Source organism: Phymastichus coffea, unplaced genomic scaffold, assembly GCF_024137745.1.
Source record: "Phymastichus coffea isolate CEN01 unplaced genomic scaffold, Cenicafe_Pcof_1.1 PCOF00026, whole genome shotgun sequence".
NCBI classification, from domain to species: Eukaryota; Metazoa; Arthropoda; class Insecta; order Hymenoptera; family Eulophidae; genus Phymastichus; species Phymastichus coffea.
Genome location: NW_026706837.1, coordinates 616,797 through 643,238, shown reverse-complemented (window position 1 = coordinate 643,238; position 26,442 = coordinate 616,797). Strand labels below are relative to the sequence as shown.

Below are 26,442 nucleotides of genomic sequence, written 5' to 3'. Positions count from 1 at the left end.
CTCCAGATGCCTACAGTACTAGCAATCTTACGCACCTTCACTCTTCTGTCAGCCATCACCATATCATGGATTTTATCAATGATTTCTGAAGTGGTAACCTCAACAGGACGTCCAGAACGTTCAGCGTCTTTTGTGCTCATATGGCAACTCCGAAAATTTTGAAACCCCTTATAAACCATTCTAATCGAAGGTGCACAATCACCATAATGTTTATCAAGCTTCTGTTTAATCTCCTGAGGCGTTTTGCCTTTGAAAAAGTAATGTTTAATCAATACACGAAATTCTTTTTCATCCATTTTTTTACAACCACTCGATTTCTTTGATTGAAACGAATGTAAAACGCAAAGTAATTGGCCGATCTGGCTGAAACTTGGTGTGTGCTCTTCCAAGATATGCCACTAACTGAAAATAACTTTGATACGCACTAGTAGCGCCATCTCTCTAACTTTTCACGGACTTTTCAAACGACCCTCGTACTAATGAATTTTTTTTTTTCCTTTTTTGTAGGTGGTTTTCTGGCGTGTTGGAGTTACTTTGACTCGAAGATTTTCTGACATTCTTTTCTGTTTTCTTTCTTACCTATATAAACAGTATTTTATAATAGTTATTTTCATTATCTACTCTAGTAGCATAATACTCTTTTCTGTTATTATATTTAATTACTTCTTGTCTTCTATTCTTAGCTATCTTTTTTACTTGTTCCTTCTTTTTTTACCTGTTTTGCCTTTCTTTTCTCTTCTTATCTAGACTTTCTTTCCTTATCATCTTTTCTTCGCTGTCTGTTATTTCATCGATTTCATCTAAATTTATACACCATAATCGTATTTTAAGCTCAAGAATTTCACAGCTATGTAGATAAATTATACATAGAATATCTCTATTACGGTAGTCGGACTAATACCTCTAAAGACAATCGTCTTATAAGAAAATTTTGAAATCCTACATAAAGTTATGCTTACGATTCAATATTAAACTAGATACATTACTGCGTGTTTTTATGCATATGCTATGTATTTTTGTACTATACATCGGTTAAAGATATTTTTTATTACTTTAAGTTAATTTACATTCTATCTATTATATAATAATGAGTAAGTGTGATGGCATTGATGATAAATGAATTCATTAAGGTCCAAGCCGAAACTGGAAAAGATAGCGTCAAACTAACTACGCCATTCGTAGCATATCGAAAAAAAGTTACCCGTATTTTTTTTTGCCATTTGCAATTATTTATAAAAAGTTATTTAAACAAATTACCGAAGAAGTCACTATTTTTGAAAATTAATCACGGTAATCGAATCTACAGGAAAAATTATGAAAGAAATGTATATAACACTTTTTTACCAAACTTCAATTTGTTTGTGTAAACAAATATATCCGCACACTCGTCTTGTCAGGGTGACTGCCCACGAGGGGCAGCATCTACCAGACATGCAGGGAGGTCATGCGTCGCGCATGAGGAGAGATAGAGGGAGATAGAGAGAAGTCAATCGAAAACACAACTCTCGAATGTACACTCCCTGCCAGTTTTTGGTTAACTGAGACCGCACCTTTTTCAAGACAACGTCGGACGGACGCCCAATTTGAGCGAGCTACACAAAGATGATAGTCCGAGAGGAAAACCTGAGAGAGAGAGGACTCCAGTTGATTGTCCCCCCAGGAATGGCCGATTACGCCGGCGACCGATGATAACCTGAGTATCACGCGCGAACGGAAGCAGGATCCGGGAGGTAAGCTGGCGCAATATATTCGCATGTTAGAGGTTAAATCGCCGGTCGATCTCACGTGAGCTTATGAAACGAGGTAATCGCGCGCGTATCGCGTATCTATTGTAGATGACCATTCGTTGCGTGAGCAAGGTAGCGGATAAGATGGCGGCGCCCGCGGCTGCCACGTGCGAAATTTAACTTCCGTCGCACAGGTCTTATTTTTTAACCTAGCACCGCATTAATAAAAAAACGTTGACGTAACAAACAGAAACTAACCTAATCATTGACTGATCCTTGAAGAGCGCCTATTCCCGCACTTTGTACAGTCGCTGCCGTCGTACACCTTCATGCTTTCGCGTACATTTTCAGTTAGCGGAAGTCAGTAATACTACGAAGTGAGGCTAACGCTGCCTAACGAAAATAACGGTAGCAATCAACGGGGACTTCGCCCAGAGGCAAGGGCATACGCCCAAGGTAAGGTCACGGTACAAGGATTGATGCAAAGAAAGTGTTTGTGATTGTCCGTGGGGGGCGATCCTCAAAAAGCATACAGTGCGCTGCTCAACCGTACGCCGTCGTGTGACGACACAACAACGTCCGCGCAACTCGCGCTTATCCACGCACATGCAACTAGGTATACCCGCAAACCCGTACACGACGTAACCCACTAAAAATCATACCCCGTTACAAATGATAAAAAATATATTAACCTGTTAACCGAGCGGGACGTATAAATACGTCCAAAGTAAACAACAATAAGTACGGGTAGGACATATGAATACGTCCTCGATATTTATATTGCGCCCTGGAACGGGCGGGACGTATATTTTACTACTACTATGGTAATACGTCATTCATACACGTCTTAGTGGAAAAGGACGCGCCCGTCATATGTTGCGTAATTAGAAAGGGATTTCCCCGGTTAACAGGTTAATAACATGAAATAAGAGATTTGTAAACTTAATTAGTTGAGCTGAACGTAATCTTTACATCAATCAATTGTAACGGTCCAGTCTGATTTGTCCCTTTTTTCCCTCTGCAAAATAGCAACCCGTCGTACACGAGACAATTAAAAACAAGCGGTAATTGAGCGAAGGCGCTTTTCTCACACATATACAAATGTGTTAGGGCAACTCAGCGAAAACAATTCCATATAAGGAACGTGACGTCACGATCGTGGAAAATATATTGTTTACAATGCAAAATCGACAAGTGTAAAGTTTTTTAAAAGAACAAAAGCAATTTTTAGTTAATTTTGATGCGCTGATCTTGAATTTCATGTTGTTATAATTCTCAAGTCTGTATCTATTAGTTTAATTTAATTTACAAGTTAATAGTGTTAGTTATTTTGCAATAAATAATTATATTGTTAATTCGAATATTGCGATTACGTCCGCGACGTATTGAAACAGAGAAGCAAGAATTTGACATTTTGGTAACTAATTATTTACTGAGTTATCAATAAATAAAAAATTTATAATTTATTTAAACAATTCAAATTGCGTTGTTAGATAGCGAGTCGACTATACATATCTGTAAAATTCATGATGATGATTGTCACTAATTTGCTGATTTTTAAATGGCTAAAAAAAAAATTTGCAAATTCGTTGTTTAATTATTATTCAAAATTGGATAGCTATATTAATCGTTTTTAATTTGAATAATGTTCCCTTAATCACAAGCGATTTTTTTATGTAAAAATTTTCCGAAAATTTATTGTAAAATTGGCGTTCTTTGATTATCAAATTGTATTACTTATAACTCTAAAAGGCGATTTTTCGTCGAGAAACGATTTATGTTAAAAAACTCGTTATCTCATATTTAATTTTTTAAATCATAAAATTGCAAATTCGATCGAGCCATTTTGCGACAAAACACGTGCAAAGTTTGTATCAATTTCAAAAAATAGCGTGATAAGGGCTACCAACCGTAGAAAGGAGCTGATTTCGCAAGTATAAATTCGCTCGTCGCTGCGGCAAGAGGATTCACTATCCTACCTTGCTGAGCAGCGCGAACATTGATTAGAAATAAAGGCTCAGCAATTTCCTGAGACTAATTTCTTTATTCAGTAGTTAGCCTGCTAATTCCTCTCCTTTCGATACCTAAGCGCTCAACTCATAAGACTAACTCTCTTATGAGAAAAAAGTAGCCTTAGAGATCTCCTTCCTTCAAATTTATGAGTTGTTGAGAAGTTAAATTAAGTATTGGTTGCGGCGCTGTCGGACCTCTCCCCGATAGATGTAATTACGCTCAATTGTATTTCAAGACGGTTTATCGAGATAGAAAACTGCGTTTGCTACTCGACAAATTTTGATATTTCATTTTTTAGTAGAATATACACGTATCAACTTCTTGCTACTCTCGGAAACGCGATTACGAATACAACAAAAAGAGTCCGAACTATTATTTGATAACGCGAGACAAGACTCAAATGTTACACAATATTGTTGCACAAAACCCACCTCACTTAGATATTTCATATGTAACCTGGATAACTCATTTTTTCATCTTTTTAAAGGAATGGTGAGTAGGAAAGCCTATTCAAAAGCGATACGGATTTGTTGAAATGCCTTCATTTTTTCGACATTCAATGATTTCTCTATCTAACCAAGAAGGTTTCTTAAGCTATACATTTGTCGAAAACGAATGGTAAAGTCTGCTGATTGTTTTCTATCACTAGTCGCAAGACTTCATTGGAAGTACTATCCAATTATGACATAGACTTATGGTTACGATTTCTAATTTTATTAAATGAGTATTTGCCAGCATTTTATGTCCACTGTAGATTGGTCCATTCTTTGACGTTTTAGTTCATTGCATCTTCGTGAATTTATCTATTATTTTGTAAGGTAGACCCTATGTTTATGTCTATTTATAAACTCGACGAGCTCCCTCTAGTTCTAATACATCCAAGAAATGATCTTTTACGATTATCAAGATGTGTGAGAAACTAAGGTATTACCCAAACTCATTGTAATAAAAGAAGACAGATTAAACAGACAAATTAGTGCGAATTTCTCCTTATAATTCTTTAAATCGCTGACTACTTCATTCAGGCTCTAATAAAGCTACAGCTTGTATTTTGCGAGAACAAAATTTGATCCCAGTTTACATTCATTGATTAGGAAATATTTTAACTCAAATCCCTGCATAGTACAAGTTCGTTTGTTTACAACGCCCGCGTTGATCTGGAACTGCGACAATTTCCGATACTCTCATAAAAAAAGGTTCCTTGGATAACTCTCAACTATTTTTTGCCAGCAAGTTGACAGATACACTTTTATACGAGTGCAACTACAGTTGTAACCACTTATTTCCTTTTCAATTCTTTTCTTGACCAATGAAAATTAATTTTCCAAAATTTTCTTAACTCCCAGAGAACTATCGTTAATTCTATTGCATCAGACTAAAATCAGATTCTTACTGACTTTGCTGACAACAACAAGTCGCATCGTTGTACTCTTACACTGAAACAAAGACTTAATTTCTGTAACTAATCAACAAATCCTTAACATTCATCAAAATATTTTATTTTCTGATGAATGCACAGAATAAAAAATTATGTACAAGTAAACACTTGAATCTTTTGTTATTGGTGATAAACTAATTCCCACTGGTTAACCCTTTCAGGGACATTTTTTTCTGTTGCTCTTATCCCGAACCTGAAAGTATACATAAAGGTATTCGGAGTCGCTGATTACGAATGTGAAGTCCGATTTTCAAAATTCAAAATGGCGGATCTAATAGGGCGAACATAATATTCAAAATGAAGCTTATATGAATTAAAATTTGTATACTTGGATTTTCGGAATCGCTGGGTACGAATCTGGAGTCCAATTTTCAAAATTTAAAATGGCGGATTCGTAATGAGCAAGCCTATATACCCTCATATCATCTTTCAAGTGAAATACTCAGAAAACCGCAATTCTAACCTAAAATAGCCGCCATATTGGATTTTTCAAATTCTTGAACAGCGCCTTTAAAAGACCTTTTATACAAATTTTCATATAATTATCTTGAAAACTCTGTCCAAGATCGAATTTATTCGAAAAAACTGAAAATTTTCGATCTTTGATTGTTTATAAATAATTGAATAAATAAATTTTCAAATTTTTAATGAACGCATTACGAAGCCTAAGTACTAATGATGGTATTGAAATTTATTCAAAAGCGATTGAGCTCAAAATGGTCCCGGTATGGATAAAAAACTGAAAAAATTTAGGTGTATCATATATGATAAACTGCCCCTGAAAGGGTTAAGAGAAGGTAACCATCACCATGTATGGAAAATGAAGTTTGGTATTTACTAAGGACACATTATGAGTCTCCTATATTCTCTGAAGAGAATATGAATGGATTGCGGTTCAGACAATTTATTTTGAGACATTATGGTCTCATTGAATGTTTACTTTGATCACTTGGCTTGATCGTCTCCGAGTAATACTTAGGAAAAAGGATAAAAGATCTCGTATACCACGAACGATCTATTACAAGAAATAATATAACTGATTAAATCAATGAAACTATTCCATGATTACACACCAATAAAATTCTGCAAGTAAAGTAATAAATTAATGGTAATATAATTAATGTACTTGTTAGTATATTCATACGAGGTGTGATCAAAAAGTAAGGTGAATTTTTATTTTTCTCAAAAAATATTTATTTATTCATCAATTTTTATTTTATCTCCTTCAAAGTAATCCCCCTCGGATATAATGCACTTGTGCCAACGCTTTTTCCAATCCTCAAAGCATTTCAAAAAATCATTTTTTGTGATCTTGTTTAGTTCATCCTTCGATGCCGTCTTTATCTCCTCAATCGTGGCAAAACGCCGTCCTTTCATGGGCCTCTTCAGTTTTGGGAACAAGAAGAAGTCACAGGGGGCCAGATCTGGGGAATACGGTGCCTGTGGCATCGTTACTGTGTTGGTTTTAGCCAAAAATTCGCGCACAAGCAACGATGTGTGAGCAGGGGCGTTATCATGGTGCAAAAGCCAATTTTTATTTTTCCACAAATTCGGACGTTTCTGGCGGATTGCTTCGCGCAAATTGCGCATAACTTGCAGGTAATATTCCTTATTTACTGTTCTACCCTGTGGCAAGAACTCATGATACACCACGCCCCTGCATTCAAAGAAAACTGTAAGCAAAACCTTTACATTTGATCGAACTTGGCGTGCTTTTTTTGGTTTTGGTGATCCAGAATGCCTCCACTGGGACAATTGAGTCTTAGTCTCGACGTCATGACCGTATACCCATGTTTCGTCACCTGTTATAACCCTGTTGAGTAAATCTGGATCATCGTTGACGTCATTCCGTAGCTCTTGGGCGATGCTCATGCGACGTTTCTTTTGGTCGAAATTGAGCAATTTCGGAACAAACTTCGCTGACACATGTCTCATGTCTAAAACACTCGTTCAAATTGATTGGCACGAACCAAATGAGATGCCAATATCATCAGCAATTTCTCTAATGGTAATTCGACGATTTCCCAACACTATTTTCTTCACTTCTTCAACATTCATCACATCACACTTGTAAACATTTTTTTGGCTTAAAGTAGACTCACCGTATGCCACTTACAGCATTTCAAGTGTTTTGGAACATTTGATTCCATTTTTCACACAAAATTTAATGCAAACTCTTTGATCCATGTTTTTAGACAGCAGCAAATCGTGGAGCATGCAAAACACTTCTAACCTTGATGCCTCTCACAAACAAACCAAACATACTACAAAGCTGAAATTTGGAACGTATGTTCTAGACGAGTGTACCGACATAACCAAATAAAAAAGTCGAAGATCGAACGGACGTAGCCCGCTAAATTTCAAAATTCACCTTACTTTTTGATCACACCTCGTATACTTGTATATTTTATGTTTTTTTATTTAAAATAAGTTATGATATATTATGACTATAAAAAAAATATTTTTGACTATACCGTATTCATATAAAATATTAAAGTTACGGAAAATTATCCAACTTTAATCTTCGCAAGTTTATAAGTTAAAAAACATAAACGCTACATGCAATACAGTAGGATGCCGAGAACTTTATAGAGTCTTATATAATATTTTGAATTCTAGAATGAATGTACGGGTGGTCTGAACTACCTTGTACATTTTATTATTATTATGACCATTTTTGGCAAGATTGCGATGGGAAAAACAGCTTAGTAGCGATTCCTCTGTCCTCCCTGACCTCTCGCTGTCTGAAGGCGCTATTATTAAGCCGAGCATCAATGTAATTGCGTCAGCGCATTGCTAATACCCGGTTTATATGATTTGAGGTGCGGATTAGCGGCTTATAGAGCTGAGGACAAATGAGCTGTATGACTGAGAGCAAAGAGACGTATGGGGAGGGGAGAGGGAAGAGAGAATAAAAGAGAGGGGTGGGAAAGGAAGGAGGGTAGTTGTGATGCAGAGAGTTGACTGGTAGGATCATCAGTGGTAGCAGCAGAAGTTGTGTAGCTGGATTCTGTTCGAAGAAACGTCGGTAGTACGTCGGGAATGACGATTACTCAGCGCCGCGGATCGCTACAGGACTTTGCGTTTTGGTTTGATCTGGAAAGCCGGGTCGTCCACGACTACTACAGCAAATTCGTCGGCGTTTGCTCCGTCAGTACCGACATCCGAGTCCACCAGAATAGAAGGCGTAGCAGTTCGAATCAATCAACCTAGTGTGAGATATCTCTCTTTCCATTTTTTCCGTTGATCACCGGTGTACGCATGACAATCGCGGTGTCGCGGACTCCAGACACGTGATGCTCCACGGTGAGAAGGATTGCAACCACTGAGCGACCTTTGGTTGTCCAAGTCTGCCGGAAAGATTCACCACTGTATGCCATGCAGCAATGCCGATTTACAATGGCTGACCACCTCACCGTGAATACCGTTTCGTCCTGAACGTTTGTTCGGATGGGACACATCCGCGAAAGACTGTTTTTTTATTATGATTATTCTTCGTTTGTTTTTCTTTTTTTTTTAAGTTTGTAATTTCTATTATATTTTCTTTGTTTGTAATTAAATACATTGTTGGATTTAGGATTTGTAATTTATAAACTTGAGTTTGATTTACTTTTTCTTCCCGTTCCAGGCTCTCTCACGTGCGAATGCTGTACCTGCATGCCCGGCAAATTGCTCAATAGTCGAAGCATTCTGCCTTCTGAATCCCCGCGTAAATAATTGAGTAAATAGAGTCGCGGGTAAACATTTATTGTAAAATTCGATCTCCGTATACAAGATAATAGAGATATAAGTTCGTTTAACGCACTGGTAACAATTTTTCGATATTACCTATAATACGCAATAATCGGAATAACGAATCTTAAGAAAATTATTTCATTCATAAATATTTATCTATCAAATGTTTAATCTATCAATCAATTAGACCAAAACTGTGAAAACTAATTACTGTGAAGATATTTTTATACTTACGTAAGAATAAGCTTTTCATACTTTTAATATATATTTACAAGTAAATATATGCTTATCCAAAAACATTGAAATATCTCTAATAGTATAAAAATACAATTAAAATAACTTTGATATTTCAGCTGTTTTTCGTAATATCAAAAGTGGAATGTACAGGTAAAAATGTGAAGTTCAACGATATGTTAATTAATGAAGTAATTAATTCTTCTAAAATTTATTAACTGTATTCAATGTCAAATTTAAAAATTATCACTTTGAAATTAAAAAATGACTAAAATATTCATACTTACTTATTTGAATAAGTTCTGGATTACAGAGGTCTATGCTTGAAACTACATTCAGTTCGCTAGTAGCCGGTTGATTATCAGGAGGTACTCCGCTCATATGAATTGCATTTGTAATGCAGAGATTGGGCTCTTTTAAATCGGTAGACGGTTGAATGACTGGTATCGATTCTGAAGCTAACTTTGCAACTCGGGCAGCAAAATCGGCTGCTACAGCATTATTATTCTACAATAATAAAAGTTAATTAAATAAATAGCATAAGTCCATAGACTAAATAAAAGTTTTTAATGTCACAATTTAGTTGTTATTATTATATATGTGTTAGGCAAGTGTGACTATTAACTATTAACTATCAACAAATTGTTTAATAAGTTCCATAGAAACTTGAGTAGAAAAAAGGAGGATTTTTATAGGTAATTTCTTGAGAAAATAAAAATATTCTTCATTAAATTTCATAGTTTTCTACAAATCAAAGGGACTCTATATCAAAGTACTAGCGGCCAATAGGATGTCATTTTCTTATTTTCAAAATTTCTTATAACCCCATGATCAATATATACGTTGATTTATTATCATTGAAAACTATTGTCATAAAGGGATTCTTAGAATCTCTTACCACCCATATGGTCCACTAAAAATTCGATTATACCCTGCCGTATTTCGACACATAATTTCTCGGTAGTGATAAGTAAATGAATATTTCGTTTAGAGATTTTACGTGTGAACAAAACCTTACAAACTAAATTAAAAATAATGGAACCACGAACATATTATATTTTAATTTAAGCTTTTGACTCTTTTAAATAAAATTATTTAGCTATGTGCAATAAATACTTGAGAATAATTAAAGTAAATAATAATAATTGGAAAATATATATATATATATTGTTATATATGAACGCTATGTTAACCTAACTAATTTAATTATTTTGTTCGTCTAAATAACTATTTTATAGTTTTTGATATACTTATAAATTATGGTTATGATTTCAATGATGGGTTGAGTCAATAGACATCTGTTATCCAGTAGGAGTGTTTGTTTAATTTATACAAAAGCATCAATCATCTATTTCTTTTCACCAACATATATTAAGCATTACCATATAACATGTGTGACGGAGAATCACGGCTCGACCTTGCTCTCCGCCGGGCTCTCACTAATCCCCCGTGCGCCTTGCCGAGCTGAGAGTGCGCTAGTTGAGCACACTCTAATCGCTCCGTCTCTCTTTTTTTTGTTCTTTCTTTTGAGGTGTGACGGCGACGGCAGCGATCGGAGGGAACCGACGTGGAGAGCACAGCGAGAGAGAGAGAGAGAGAGAGAGAGAGAGAGAGAGAGAGAGACAGAAGATAGACGAAAGCCAGCGAGGCGTCGGCAGATCTGCGCGCGCATCTCACTGGCGAGAAGAGGAGTGAGGCAGTATCGGTTGAGCACCCGTACGGTCCGCCGCGCGCACACGGATTTTCTTCTGGTTTTCCTGGCCTTGTTTATGGTTTGTGAGTCCCCGCGCCCTCGCCGAAGACTTGTGATTTTTGGAATACGTGTCCGGTGCGCGGAGTGTTGTCTGTCTGAGTATTAGTCCGCGGAGGTAGCGGAGCCGGCACCGGTGCACGTGGGTGACCTGCGAGGTGACGCGGGAGTGTACGCGCGTGCGACCCTCTTGGAGAATTAAGGTGAGCGAAAACTGCTCGCCGATCCTGGGCACGAGGCGAAATACGAGCCAACGCAGACCTACACACACAGACACGTTCGGGGGTCTCCAACACACCAACACGCCAACACGTCAACGTTCAACAGCATTAACAACAATAACATTATTAACAACGATAACAGGAATAACGGCAATAACATTGGTAACAACGATAACAGGAATAACGATAATAATATTAATAACAACGATAACCGGAATAACAACGATAATAATAATAACACTAACAATATCGCCAAACTCCGATCGGGAGAAGATTCGAGAAGCAGAAGAAGACCTGTTGTCTAGCTATTCGTCTTTCCCTTTTCCAGAGCATTCTGCCTTCGACAAGGACAAAGGTTGCCGATAATAAATAAATAGATATCCGGAGTCGACTCGAGGCAAGGTCGGTGTGGTGTTTTCTCTTTCTCTCTCTCTCTCTCTCTCTCTCTCTCTCTCTCTCCATTCGAGGCGTCGGATAAATACCTCGCAGTTCGGCAGCTCTGCCGATTGCGAGGTCGCGCTTTATTTTGTTCGGACGGTTGCCGTTTTGTATGCGAACGCAAGTTTTCTTTATTTTGTATTTTCTGCTGTTTTGTATATTTTCTATTATTTTGTAATTCATTTTATTTTATAATTTTCTTTAATTTGTATTCTCCGATTATTTTATATTCTATTTAAGTTCCTTTTGTTTCAATCAATTTTTCCGCGATTAAGTACCATCGTTTATCATTTCATCACCGTTATTATTAAAGATTATTGTGTTCAAACTCGGCCTTATTTATTACCCTCACAGTCACTCCTGATCCCGCGTAACAATCCGCGTACGATTAGCGCGTGTGCTCGACGCGTTATTCAGCCGTGGGAACGATTTTTGCTTCCCGAATCCCCGAATAAATAATCTGTACGGGCAGTCGTGAGCCATTCGAAGAAGGACGACTGAGATTCACCGTTACACATGATTGAAATCTTGTAACTCGTAACCACACTTACACCGCGCATCACCTATAACTTTTATTTTACAACCAGAAACTTATTTTCCCGGACATGTAAATCTGATGTCTTGATCACTAGACGAGTCAGAAAGATAGTTCGCTCGTGAACAATAATACATATTTCATAGTTAAAGTATTCAATAAGTAAAAAAAAACATTTTAATGTAAAATTATGATATATGAAATATTCGTTTCGATTAGTTTTCAATTAATTTATGTATAGAAAATAAACGTGTCCAATAATTTTGCACTTCTTAATAAGTATTATTTTATTTATGTATTCAAATTAAATATCATTCTGTGTAATAAAACAAATTAAAAAATTCGTGTTGAATAAAATCGTGTATAATCGATATGTTTACGAAATGAACCCAACAGTGTGTGTGTGTGTGTGTGTGTGTACGTCATTCTCCGTCAACAAATGACCCCCTACAAGACAAAAATTATTTTGTTCATGAAATTTTTGTAGGTGCTCAATCAAAAGCTCTTGAAGTCTACTTTTGAATTTCGAGCGGTCTTTTCCCTAAAACTTAACATCTGATCAAATATGTCTGTCAAAACCACGTGACTCGACTTTTTTGTTTATTAAATTGATAATAAAACCAGCATCATGAAGCTGATTGAGCTCTAGAACAACCCAAATGAAAGGTCTTGAGCTCTACTTTCAAAAACCATATGATACAAATTTTTCCGTTCGGGGTAAAATCGAATATATGACGCCCAAAACCACGTACAAGTCGAGATTTTCGAAAAATCAACCATTTATTATCGAATTTGATATATGGGGGCATTTGTGATCACTGATCATGAAAAAAAAACAGGCGGATAAGTGAGAAAGAATTTAGAGATGGTTTAAAAAAAAAATGAAAAACGGAAAAGCAGCGGGTCAGAACGAACTCTTCATTGAATTCATAAAGGGACTATCAGATAGCTGGGTACAAACAATAATAGAAATTTTCAATGAATTATGGGACAAGAGAGAGATTTTAGAGGGTTGGGAAATAGCACGAATTTATCTAATATTTGAAAGTGGTGAGGAGGAGACTAAAAATTATAGGGGATATCGCTGCTAGACGTGAGCTATAAATTAATGACGAAAATAATGGCTGGAAAAATCAGTCAATGGGCAGAGAGCAATAAACTATATAGGGAAAGCCAAGCAGGATTCAGAGGAAAAAGAGGGACGAGAGAGCACATTTAGTAATGAATTCGATTATAGGCAATAAGCTAAAAAGGAAAGGAGGAAAATTGTATTTAGGATTTATTGATTTCAAAAATGCGTTTGACAGAATAAATAGAGATAAAATGTTGGAAAAATTACAAAAAAAGAGGATAAGAGGGAAAATGTTACAGATGATAAAAACAATTTACACATCTACAAAGAATGAGGTGTAACGATAAAATTTGCACGTTACCAAATTTTTGGGTGGGCAAGTGAAGCGTACTCGCTGATAGCAATCGGGGAGGGGAAAGGAAAGGTCAAGAAATACACTGCACTCGCGTCTCAGAAAAACCATTAAATCATTTTATCTGACTCTATTAACACAAACAATACAAGACCTTACACTATTGAACACAACTAATTTATTATTGCATATAACATACAAAGAAACGGAGAGATAAACTAAAATTAACCGCGCTTACAAAATTTAACGACCAACGGACGTATCGCTCGGCAGATAACCGCCTTGACGACAAACCGACTTAGCCTAATAACGCTAAGCGAAACCACCAGTCATAGGATCGCCTTGACGGATCGCTACCTGACATACTACGCTGGCCGTGTAAATACCAGCAGGTCACCTACGCGCTAACGCTTTGCCACCTACTTGACACTTACACTATGTGCCATATCGCCAAAGAGAGAGACAGAGAAAGAAAGAACAAAAGAAAATGGCCTTGACCTTTACTATGCGGGATTTTGGGGAGGCCTGGCTACGCCCTGCGGATGATGTTGCTGGCCGTCGCTGGGTAACTTCTAGCCGGCTTGTTCCGGTAGCGTTCCTCGCAGAGGTGCTGATAAAAGGGACTTTCGTCCTTTGACTTCGTAGCTTTCTTCTCAGCTCCTCGGGGTGGCGTATGTGCGTTCGGCTGACTGACTTCTGCCTCTCAACACAGTAAGGCAGGAGTGCCCACTGAGCCCTAGCCTATTCTGTTTGTTCATGGACGATATGGACGATATTTGGGAAAAGAAAGAAATAGGAGGGACAGTAGTGGGAGGGAAAAAATTCTATTGCTTAAACGTAACATACTGTCTTGATTCCCTTATGATTTGTTTAAATGATAAATTTTGTAATGATGGAACGAAGGGAAATTGTGATAGATGGAAAATCACGTAATTTTAATTATATTCAGCAACGTTTCGTCAACAAATTTGCTGACCTCTTCAGGCTTTGTTAAGAAAAAAACAAAACAAATTATTAACAATAGAGTTTTCACAAGTAATTTTAAAAGTATATAATTATAAGTATATGTGTATACCTGATTTCTCTCGTAGTCAAATTATTATAGGCTAAAACGAATAAATCGTAGCACAGTCAAAATTAAAGTGAGAAATCAAGTATTTCAACTCATATACATACTCTTCATCTATTGTCCCTTCCTCATCGATCTTAATAAAGGCTTATAGGTGTGACTAAGATATTGTATATCCTCTTTTCTATTTAACGTATTTTTATGTAAGCCAATGTGTAACATTTCGGATATTCTTCGTTTCTTATAATTCTTTTCATAATCCAATATCTTAGCTTTTTTCCATTCCAATTCGTGTGAAAACGTTCTTCTATGTGTAGCTACTACTGTATCTGAATCAATGTTTTTTTTGTGTTCGTTTAATCTAATTTTTAATGAACGTTTACTTTCATCTATATAGACTGCTGAACATTGTTTGCAGTTAAAACTGTAGACAATACCAGTGTTGTGTAATAAACCAGATTTGTCTTTTCCTAAACGGATAAACTCTTGTAATAGTTTTTTTAATAACGGGATAGGCATAATATTATGTTATTTTAACACAGATGAACATTTTTTGGAGATGTTGCAATTGTTAGGAATAGCGACTGTAGGTAATTTTTGATTTTCTAATTTTTTAGAACTATTATTCCCTTTTTTGTATATGTTTTTTGATAAATAAAGATGGATAATTATTCTTTTTCAGAATATTAGTAATAATTTTAAAATTGTTGGAATGAAATGTTTTGTCAGCAAGTAAAAACACTGGGTCAACTAAATTTGAAACTATATTAACTTTTTGATGAATTGTATGTTCTGAGTTAAAATTCAAAATTCTTTTAGTTTGTGTTGTTTTCCTAAATCAGTCAACTTCTAATTTATTATTATTTCTGAATAATTTTAAGTCAAAAATGGAATAAAATTATTCTTTTCAATTTCAAACGTAAATTGTAGTCTATTATGATAAGAATGGAACGTCTCGATAACTAAATCAATTTTATCTTTCGGAACGAACATCAAAGCATCATCAACATATCTGTAATAGAAAACAGGATTAATGTGATATTCATTCCGCAACACGCTCAAGCAATGTTTTTCTAAGTCTTCCATAACAATATCAGCAAGTAAAGGAGAGATAGATGAGCCCATCAGGCTTCCAAATATTTGTTTATATTAAATTTTGTTGAACACAAAATGTGTTATTATATAAAAAATGTATACCTTTCCTAATCTGTTCTACTGGAAACTCACAATTTTTTATTTGTTCATAACGTTTGTCCAATCCTTCTAAGACTAAATCACACGATATGTTTGTGAATAAGGAACTTACATCCAATGATATTAAAACATGATCGTTTGGAATAAAAATATCTTTCAATTTCTGTTTTAACTGTCCACTGTTTAAAATGTGAGAGTTAGGTTTCTTTATAACTGTTTTAAGTGTACTATAAAATAATTTTGTTAATTTGTGAGTAGGGGTATTAATTGATGAAATTATTGGAAGTAGTGGCACGTTTTCTTTATGAATTTTTGGTAATCCATAGTATCTTGCTATAGTTGTGTCCGTTTGAGTCAAATCATTATTATGCCAATATTTTTTTAGATCGATGAGGAAGGGACAATAGATGAAGAGTATATATATGAGTTGAAATACTTGATTTCTCACTTTAATTTTGACTGTGCTACGATTTATTCGTTTAGGCCTATAATAATTTGACTACAAGAGAAATGAGGTGTACACATATATTTATAATTATGTACTTTTAAAATTATTTGTGAAAACTCTATTGTTAATAACTTGTTGTGTTTTTTTATTAATAAAGCCTGAAGAGGTCAGCAAATGTGCTGACGAAACGTTGCTGAATATAATTAAAATTAAGTGATTTTCCATCTATCACTATTTTCCTTCGTTCCATCATTACAAAATTTATCTATTGCTTAAAATTCGCAGATGATATTGTAATTGTGGTGGATAATGAGGAAGGAATGAGGGGAATGTTGAAAGAAAGAGATTTGTAGTGACGGGAAAGGGATGGAAGTTAATATAGAGAAAACTAAGATAATGATTTGTTGTGAAGGAAAAATAGGCAAAGAGGGGGTTTTTACATACAAAGGCAAAAAAGTGGAGATAGTTAGGAAATTCAAATATCTGGGGTACTGTTTCACTCAAAAAAATGTGAATACAACACATGTAAATAAAATAACAGGGAAAGCAAGTAGGGTAATCAATGCGGTGTGGGGTACTTTAAAAAGGGCAAAAATAAAAAATCTAAGGAAAATACTATATCTTTTGGATAGTCTAATAAAAACGGAATGTTTATATGAGGTAGAGATTTGGGGGTGGCAGAAATGGGTAAATCTTGACTGGGTACAAAGGAAATTTATAAAAATGGCAATAGGATTAAATAGTAACAAGCCAAATTATATAGTTGCCATGGAAGCAGGAAGGGCATCGATGGAGTTACAGACAGCTAGGAGGGCAATGGAGTATTTGGTTGCGATAGAAAAAATGGAGGAAGGCCAAAAATTTGTTTAAGGGAGGTAATGAAGAGCATACTAAATAATAATCCGACGAAACGGGGAAAGAGGGTACTAATGCTATTGGAAGGGGTAGGGGATGGGGAAATTTCAAAAATGATATGGGGAAAAAAAGAAGTAGAAAAAATAAAGAGTAAAATAGAGAGGGATAGAAAGAAAAGCAGAACAAGAACTATAAAAAGCCTGTGGGGAAAAATGGACGGGTCAACAAATAGTGAACTTTTCAAAAAACTGAAAGAGACGGTGGGGGAAGAGGCTTATTGGGAGGACAGGAAGATTCGGGGATGGATAAAAGAACAATGGGCGAGAATAAGATGTGGGAATATGGACAGAGAACGGGCGAAAGGGTATTAAGAAAGCGAGTGCAGATTCTGTGGAGGAAAAGAAGAGAACTTGGAGCATATTAGAATGTAGGAAAGCAAAAGAGGAAATAGGGCGTAGGTGGGTAAGGGGGCTTGAGAAGCAAGAAATTACTGGTGGGGGAGGAAAATAACAATAAATTGATTGGAATATTGAAGAAGAGCCCGAATAGAGCAATTCATAACTATGTATACATTTTCGAGAAGTTGGCTAATTCGAGGAGAGAGAGTGAGCATCCTGAATAAGAACAGAGGCAGTAGTGTAAAAGGTAAATAAGGGTGAGGGAAAGTATATATGTGCAAATATTTATATTGTTAAAGCAAATATAGGTGGATTATATTGTAACGAAGAGGTTGTATTCAGGTAGTTTAAGTTCTTAGACTTTAAGTGTTAATGTAAAGTAAAAAATTTTGTAAAAGGCCGTGAAGGCTATACATGAGCAAATAAAATACTAGACTATACTATATAGGTCATTATTTATTAAGTGGACTCCTCTCTCTTCAAATTTATAGTGAATCTAGAAAAATTGTGAGTGGAGTTAAACTTTTCCACTGCATATTTATTTTACGATACAATGTGGCTTTTTTGAAAATTCTATATGGCGGTTTCAAGATGGTAGCTTAAACATAGGCTGATACTGAACAATTTCTGAAATTCGGTGATCTCGTTGAATTCCAGTGCCACTTATTCTATTTTTTGAGACTGGCAATAGATTCAGCATAAAATTTTACATTGATATGTATATAATAATAATAATAATCAATTTGCTTATTCCAATTCGGTACATGGTCACTTACGAAAATAATAAATATAATATTTGTTGACCTGCTGGAATTAAATTATAACTCGGCTCAGCTGCTAGAAAATAGGTGCTGACTTACTTTGATAGCAAATAATCGGATTGGAATTTATGTAAATATTTGTTTTGATATTTTGTTCCGTCCTCTTTTAAGGTAACCCTACCCAACTGTCACTAGTGGATCAGAATAAAACTTTGCATAACGATAGCATACTAAAAAATATAGAATCCGTGTTTTTTTATTTTTTTGGAATTTGCTTTAAGGGATATAAAACACCCCAGAAACAAAAAAAAAACAAAAATTTCATGCTCTGAATATAAAATAAATTTCATATATATATAATCCAAACATATCCCCTATAACCTTTTTATGTAACCTCACCCACTCCAAACAACCCTCTCACTCTAAATAAATCCTTCTTATAAAACAACCTCATACCCCAATTCAGACCAGTCAACTAATCTAACCAAAAACTTTCATCTCAACTACACGATTCTCATAGTAAATCAACCACAACTTTTTATTGTTTTCACAACAACAATGCCTTCATCCTTGCTCATCTACCCTCTACCAGCTAACCTCTTGAGACGTTGTAACGTCGTATAAGTGAACACTAGTTATCCGTTAGCCATTATTTTCGTGAATGTATTATTATACTCACAAACTTCAAACTCTTTATACAAAAGTACTAACATTGTTCTATAGCTTATTATTTAATATATTACGAAATTTCAGCTAATTCTGAAGCGTCAGTTAAATTGTATCTAGTCGAGAAAAAAAAATGTACTATTAACATGAGCTCAGTGCATGGCAATTAAATTATGGCATTATAAAATTTTATTTAGATTCCAAAAGTTCATAAAACTTTAACCGAGTCATTAGCACACAAAAATCCATTGGCTATTTCCGCCTCAGATTTTTCTAAACCGTCAATCTTTACCGGTAGTACTCCGTTAAATCAAAGAACCCTCTCACCCTAAATCTTATAAACTACCTTTTACTCAAATATAAAACATTTATATAATTTAATCAAACGCTTTTATCTAATCTGCACCAATCTTACGTAAATATACCAAACTATTTAATAGCTCCGATATTAACTCCGATATTACTCACGTTATATCCACTCTTTTTTCTAAATGAATACACCTACTATATATTGCCCATCTAAATCAACTCTTCAGTATATGTATTCGCATGAATTAATAATTATTGCAGTAAAAGATATTTAAGATATGTATTAATCTTTTCTATACAATTATTCTTTATATTACATTTTTTTATTATTTCCATTTCATATTTGAAATAACAGTTCTATTTTAAAATAGCAATTGAAGCTTGTTTTTTCTGTGACGAAAAATTTAGAAATTCCTAATGCTAATGAATCCAAGAAATATTTAAAAAGTACTGCATTCTGTTTTTTCTTTCTGGAAATAGCATCGAATCAAAAATAACTGATGAAGAACGATCTTTAACTTCTAACACCTTGCTGATCTCTAAAAGACATTTTCTGATTGCTTACTATTTATCGAGAGTTATGAAACTTTGTCCTATAACAAAGAAGGCGTAACACCTGAAGCATTGGAAGTTAGTGACGATTCGCCGGTAGATAAAGAACCATGAAGATCTCCTATTAAAAAATAATGCAAATTTAGATTATAAAATAAAAGCGATCACTTATGTAGAAGGTAAGATTGTAAAAGTAAAATATCAAAAGATGTGATCTAGATCGATAGAATACATTGAAAAAGAGGATTGAAATCAGATAAATTCTTAAAAATTTCTAAGTACGTTTTAGATAAATTTAGTAGTGCATCTGATAAATCTTTACCAATTCACAAATAAGATTTAAAAACATAGGGGCTCGACTAGAGAAATTGTTCAGTTATCCGCTAAATTGTTGTAGGCTTCATCAAAATGGATACTTAACTTTAAAATGAAGCACGGAATAGTCTTCATAAAAATCAATCAGCTTGTCACTACCGCGCAACTGTTAAATTTTTCTGAATTGATAATCAGCTTTGAAATTCAAAGAAAAGATTAACAAAGACATATAATGGAAAAGGTCAAGAAAATATTTATAATTATGATCAATCGAGATTCAATTTGGAAGCTCATGCTGGTCGTTCGTTGTTTATTGTGAGAACACTAAAAGTAGAATATTCTACTGAATCAATAAACTCATTAACCTTTAGAGGACGGGAATTTGGAATTTTTAACTGCTCAGTATTTTCTATAGAAAACGCATATGTGTGTCTAATATCGGAAAATACTCATATGTGAAGTGACAATCGAGGTCGAGACACTGTACTAGCTTTCCCGTCCTCAGAAGTGATGCTAATTTTGACACTTTGAAAAATTTTTTTATTTGGCACAGGGGGTTAGTACCTGGTTTATTTATGGTTTTTATAGTAATTGTGACCTTAGAATTTGGTTTATCGTTGAAAAATACCTCAGAAAGATTATTTTCGCGACTAAAAGGATAGTTTACCCTTAATTTAGGGTTTCGTAATTTTTTACTTATGACATCAAATTCGTAATCAGTATACCCAAAAACCCCAGAATAAATCTATTTTACAGACTAACTTGAGAAATTATTTTGAGCCACTATAGCGGTTTTCCCGCCTTCAAAAGATTAACCAATAGTTACACAATACAACCAATTGTTTTAAATGATGGAAAATTACATTCTCCCTTACTAATAGTTTTGCAAGAAACTGATGGACAATTTAGACTAATCATTCAGAAGAATATTCATAGAGTAAATAATATATTTGTTTGCTCTTCTAATTCTGAGAAATAATTATCTCAAATTGCCGCAAAGTGGTTGAAAAAGCTTTTAGTATAGGATTATATAGAAAATGTCGTTATGACGATAGTAAGATTATGTACAAGTCCACAAAAAAAAGTCAAATGAAGAACCAACAGCACCTTGTTTTATAAAGCAATCTAAGTCTCTAGTGATCGAGTTACAACAAATATATACAATGCAATAGAAATGGATTTATCATTTATTAATGAACAGGCATTCAAAATGGCAAGAAGACGTCATATCTGCACTCGATATTTCGAAGAGAAAGAAAACCGAGTTCTAGATCGTTGTCATTTCAGAGGAAAATTCAGAGGTGCCGCTCATAATCAATATAATTTGAACTATAAAAATGCTGCTTTTATAGCTGTCATATTTCCTAACTTTACTAGTTCATAGTACTCATTTTATTATAACAGAAATTGCTACTAAGCTAGAATTTGAGGGAAAAATCTCAGTTCTCGCTGAAAACAAGAAGCGCTTCATATCTTTCACAAACAAAGTTGCAAACAGTCGGATTAGGTTTCGATTCATTGATTCCTTTTGATTTATACCATCATCTCTAGATGCGTTAGCATCTTACTTACCTAAGTTAATTATATTGACCAACAAATCATTTTACTTAAAAGAAAAGGAGTTTTTCCACATGAGTATGTCAAAAATTTAAATAATCTAACTGAGATAGAGTTGCCTTCTATTGAAAAATTGTACAGTCAATTAGCAGAGAGCGATATTTCTGCTGAAGACTACGAGCATGCTCAAAACGTGTGGAATATTTTTGGATCTATTTGGGGAAAGATATATTTAGGGTTGTATTCTGATCTTTACCTGAAGACGGACATACTACTAGTAGCTGATGTTTTTGAAAATTTTCGAATAACATATAAGAATGCATATGAGGTCGATCCTGCACATTATTATACTACTCCTCGGTTAATGTAGAAGGCAGTGTTAAACTATACGAAAGTTGCACTTGAACTGTTAACAGGATAGATTTGAATGAATATGGCCATATTCATTCAAAAAGGTATACGTGGAGGTATTAGTTAATATTGTAATAAATATTCAAAGGCAAACAATAAATATATAGGAAGAAAATTGAATGAGGATGAGACAAGTAAAATTTTGATGTATTATGACGTGAAAAATATTTACGGTTAGGCTATGACTCAATTACTACCATAAGAGGGATTATCATGGGTTTCAAATGTAGACGAGCCAAACTTCTTGAATGTTGCCGATGGCAGTGACGTTGACTACATTTTAGAAGTAGAGTATCAGCAAGAGCTACACGCCGATCATAAAGACCTTCCCCTTTGTCCTGAATATGCTAAATCGTTCGGATTAAAACAGGAAAAACTTTTGACAACACTTTATGATAAAGAACGATGCGTTATTCATTATAGAGCATTAAATAAGCTCTTAAATACGGACTCAAACTCAGAAAGATACATAGATCGCTAAAAATTAATCAAGCCACATGGCTAAAACCTTACGTAGATTTAAATATGAAAAAGAAGAAGCAAGCTAATAATGATTTTGAAAAATTATTTTAAAGCTTATGATTAATGCAGTATACGGAAAAACGATGGAGGACGAAAGGAAATGAAAAGATGTCAATTTCGTTGATCGATGGTGTGGTCGATATGGTGCAGAAGCATGAATTGCACAGCCTAATTTTCATGGTTGTTTCATCTTTCATAAAAATTTAGCAGCAGTACAATTATCATGGATAGCTGTCATTATTAGAAAACCAATGTACGAGGGGAAGTCAATAAGTCTTTACAAAATCCAAGAAATGGTGCTTGTCACGCTTAAATTATGTTTTTGGCAAGCAATACTACTTACTAGATATCCTACAAAGCTTCAGCTCGATTCATTAAGTCGTTTTTTGTTAGCATTGGTTAAAACAAAAGTTATTGGTTTATTTGAAAAATGGAAAAAAACAGAGTTTCGAGCGGTGATAAAACATTTTCATTTGAAAAGCCGTACACCAAAAGAAATCATAGCTGAGTTGAACGCCGTTCATGGCAAGTCTGCCCCTGTGTTTAAGCCTGTTTATAACTGGGTAAATAAATTTAAATGCGGCCGTACAATAACAAAAGATGAACCTTGTTCAGGACGCCCCGTAGAAGTGAATACGCCCGAAATGGTCAACGAAATCCACGATATGGTGTTGAGTGATAGAAGATTAAAATTGCAAGAATTAGTAGAGGCCACAGGGGTATCAAAGGGTACAATAATTTCAATTTTGCATGAAAAATTGGGGATGAAAAAAATATCAGCAAGATGGGTGCCGCGTTTGCTCACTGTTGAAAACAAACGAACCCGCATGGTCACCTCTGAGGCTCTTTTGGCACGTATACGTCGTAATCCCGAAGACTTTTAGCGTCGACTCGCAACTGTAAACGAAACATGGGTACATCACTACACTCCTCAAACCAAAGAACAGTCCAAACAATGGATTACAGCAGGAGAACCAGCCCCAAAAAAGGCAATGACAGTCAGTTGGCAAGATTATGGCCATGGTTTTCTCAGATGAGTATGGAATCATCAACATCGACTACTTGGAAAAGGGCCAGACGTTCACTGGACAATATTATGCGTCATTATTAGGTCAGCTGGAAGAAAAAATCAGAGAAAAACGTCCTCACTTGAACAAAAAAAAATGCCTCTTTCTTCAAGACAATCCTCGAGTTCACACGTGTGCAGTTTCGATGGCAAAAATTAACGATTAAAGTTCGAATTAATTGACCATCCACCATATTCGCCTGATTTGGCTCCCAGTGACTTTTTCTTATTTTTTAACCACAAAAAATGGCTTGCCGGATAACGATTCACGTCGAATGAAGAAGTCATCGCCGAAACAAATGCCTAATTTCAGGGTTTTCAGAAATCATATTTCTCTGATGGCTTAAAAAAACTGTAAGGCCATTTAATAAAATGTATCGACCATCAAGGAGATTATGTTGAAAAATAAAAAAAATTACATACGCAAAACTTTGTTTTCCTTCATTTTGTAATGACTTATTGACCTACCCTCGTATAATTCAGATCAAAGTAGATTTAAATTATAAAAGTTAGAGATGTTAGTAACTAAAGTGTCCTTCCTTCAAATTGGAATATATATATATATATATATATATATATATATATAAATATATTCGTAGGCGACAGCACACCGCAAGCCATGTAGATACAAAAGATGCAAGCTATAGTTCATCACGTAAGTTTTACCATCGATTTATATAAATTATATCAATTTATATTTTTATTCTGATTTTAATAGTCATTTCTCTTTTTCCCTTTCAGTGCATCATGAAATCGATGACGGCGAGAATGAAGGCGCAGCAATTAACATACGATGTTGAAAAAAATAATTAATGATCAAGTGAAAGCACGAGTGTGTCAGTATAAACGAACAGAAGCCAAGCGTAAACAGCAAGAATCCAATCAATTGGAGTGGAAAAGAAAAGTGGAACTGGCCAAGGCAGAGCAAAAACTTACCAAGAAGGTCAAGCGGAAGCTTTTGAGATAAAAGAAATATCAATCGATCGAAACACCACCACCGTTATTGCTTCGAGCACCGTCGAAGTCATCGTCGTCCTCGTTATTGGAGTTGTCTTCGTGCTTTCAAAGAGTAGAACCACATGCTGACATGCTCCTTGATTTATCAGTTCCAGTAAGTTTTTAAAATATTTAAATGATATTTTATAAATTGAAAAATTAAAATTAATATTCAACTTTTTTTTGTTCCAGTCAAATCAAAAGACACCATCAATAAAAAAAGTTGAGCCCGTACGTCGAAGAATAATTTTGATACCAGCTAAGCTTACAATCCGGAAGCCAACTTGACTAGCCAAAGTTCTAGAATCAAGAAAAAAAGAAGACAAATCAAATAAATAATGAAATGTTTAAAATTAATCTTGAATTTTTTATAATTTTTAAATAAAATAATTCAATAAATATATATTGAATTAAAGTTGTAGCGGTCCTATCTATGAGCTAGTTTATTATTTCACTGTATCACTGCAACCCGTCAAACTCATCTATATGTTTACATCAATTAGTATCTTAAACGGCGCCACCTCACCTATCCTTCGATTGCCTAAGTTATTTTTTTTTTTTTTTTATGGTGGTAAAAAAACAGGATAAATCCTCATGGACCATAACGGTTGGAGTGTGACGGCAGTTCACCGAAGCTACCCACCTACACTCTTCCACCCGCCGTGTGACGTGACTCGCTGATCCTCTCAGACCGGGCTGTTTCAAGCGATCTATCAATCGAGCGCAAGGAGCCTCCGGGTCGTCGAAGACCAGCTGACCGCCCAAATCCTGCTTCTCTTCAACCGGAGGGTAAACCGTCCGGGGAAGAGTAGTAAAGTCCACCTACACCATTCTCCAGCGGGGAACCGCGTAAGCATTACTTCCCGCTGGAGAACCGCGTCAAGTCCTCTCGTTGTACACGGGTCCTATATCGTTTCGTTACGTCCGTTTATTCACATTCATCCATTTGTTCATACCATTTACTCTCGCATTCTTCTCGTCTAACACTCGACTTCCAGGCAACCGTCCGCCTTTTTCCCTCGTAGGATAGTCTCAACGTACGTTGCCGTTACCGTCCAGTAATCTTTGTCTTGTAGCATCTTTGCCACAATGTTGTTGGGCGTGATGTTTCCAAGTGTCGTCTCCAGTCTTTGCCTTTCGTCGTTCCAGTGTGAGCATTTGAAAAATGTATGCTCTGCGTCATCACATTTGTGTCCACAGTATTTACAGTCGGCGCTGTTAACTTTGTCTCTGTCAAACAGATATTTCCTGAAGTACCCGTGGCCGGTAAGAAACTGGGTCAGGTAAAAATTCACTTCCCCAAATTGCCTCTCCGTCCACGGTCTCAGGTCGTCGATGAGTCGTCTAGTCCATGCTCCGTTCGTGCTCATCCTCCATTGTTTGTTCCAGTCCGTCATCGTCCTAGTTCTTTCGTCCTGGGCGGCTTCCATTCTGGTCATGTCACTGTTTCGTTCGTACACGCGTTTCCGCTCTCTGGCGAGCATGTTTATCGGGATAACCCCCGCCACCACCAGGACAACCTCAGCCGAGACTGTCCTGTAGGCGCAGGCTATCCTCAGTGCTCCCTGTCTTTGTACGTTTGTCAGTCGTTTGCAGTATTTCTTGACCCCCAACGCGTCGGCCCACACCTCCGCCCCGTAGAGCATGATCGAGTGGGTCGTTGTCATCAGTAGTCGTCTCTTCCATTGTCTCGGTCCAAATGTATTTGCCATAAGACGACTGAGAGCGAAAGTCCTCTCTGCCGCCTTCCTCGCTGTCTGTTGTATGTGCGGTCAGAAGGTCATCTTCGTATCTAGGGTCACCCCCAG

The 26,442-nt window shown here is 35.6% G+C and overlaps 1 protein-coding gene across 3 annotated transcripts in view; it reads right to left on the bottom strand.

The window, feature by feature from the left end:
• Window positions 1–26,442, bottom strand: part of LOC131675580 (eukaryotic translation initiation factor 4 gamma 3-like) — a 795,898-nt gene that overhangs the window by 547,468 nt on the left and 221,988 nt on the right. For all 3 annotated transcript variants that reach the window (XM_058954612.1, XM_058954614.1, XM_058954613.1), the window contains one exon: window positions 9,435–9,654. In XM_058954612.1, the coding sequence (XP_058810595.1) occupies window positions 9,435–9,654 (220 nt within the window). The remainder of the gene's footprint in view (window positions 1–9,434; window positions 9,655–26,442) is intronic.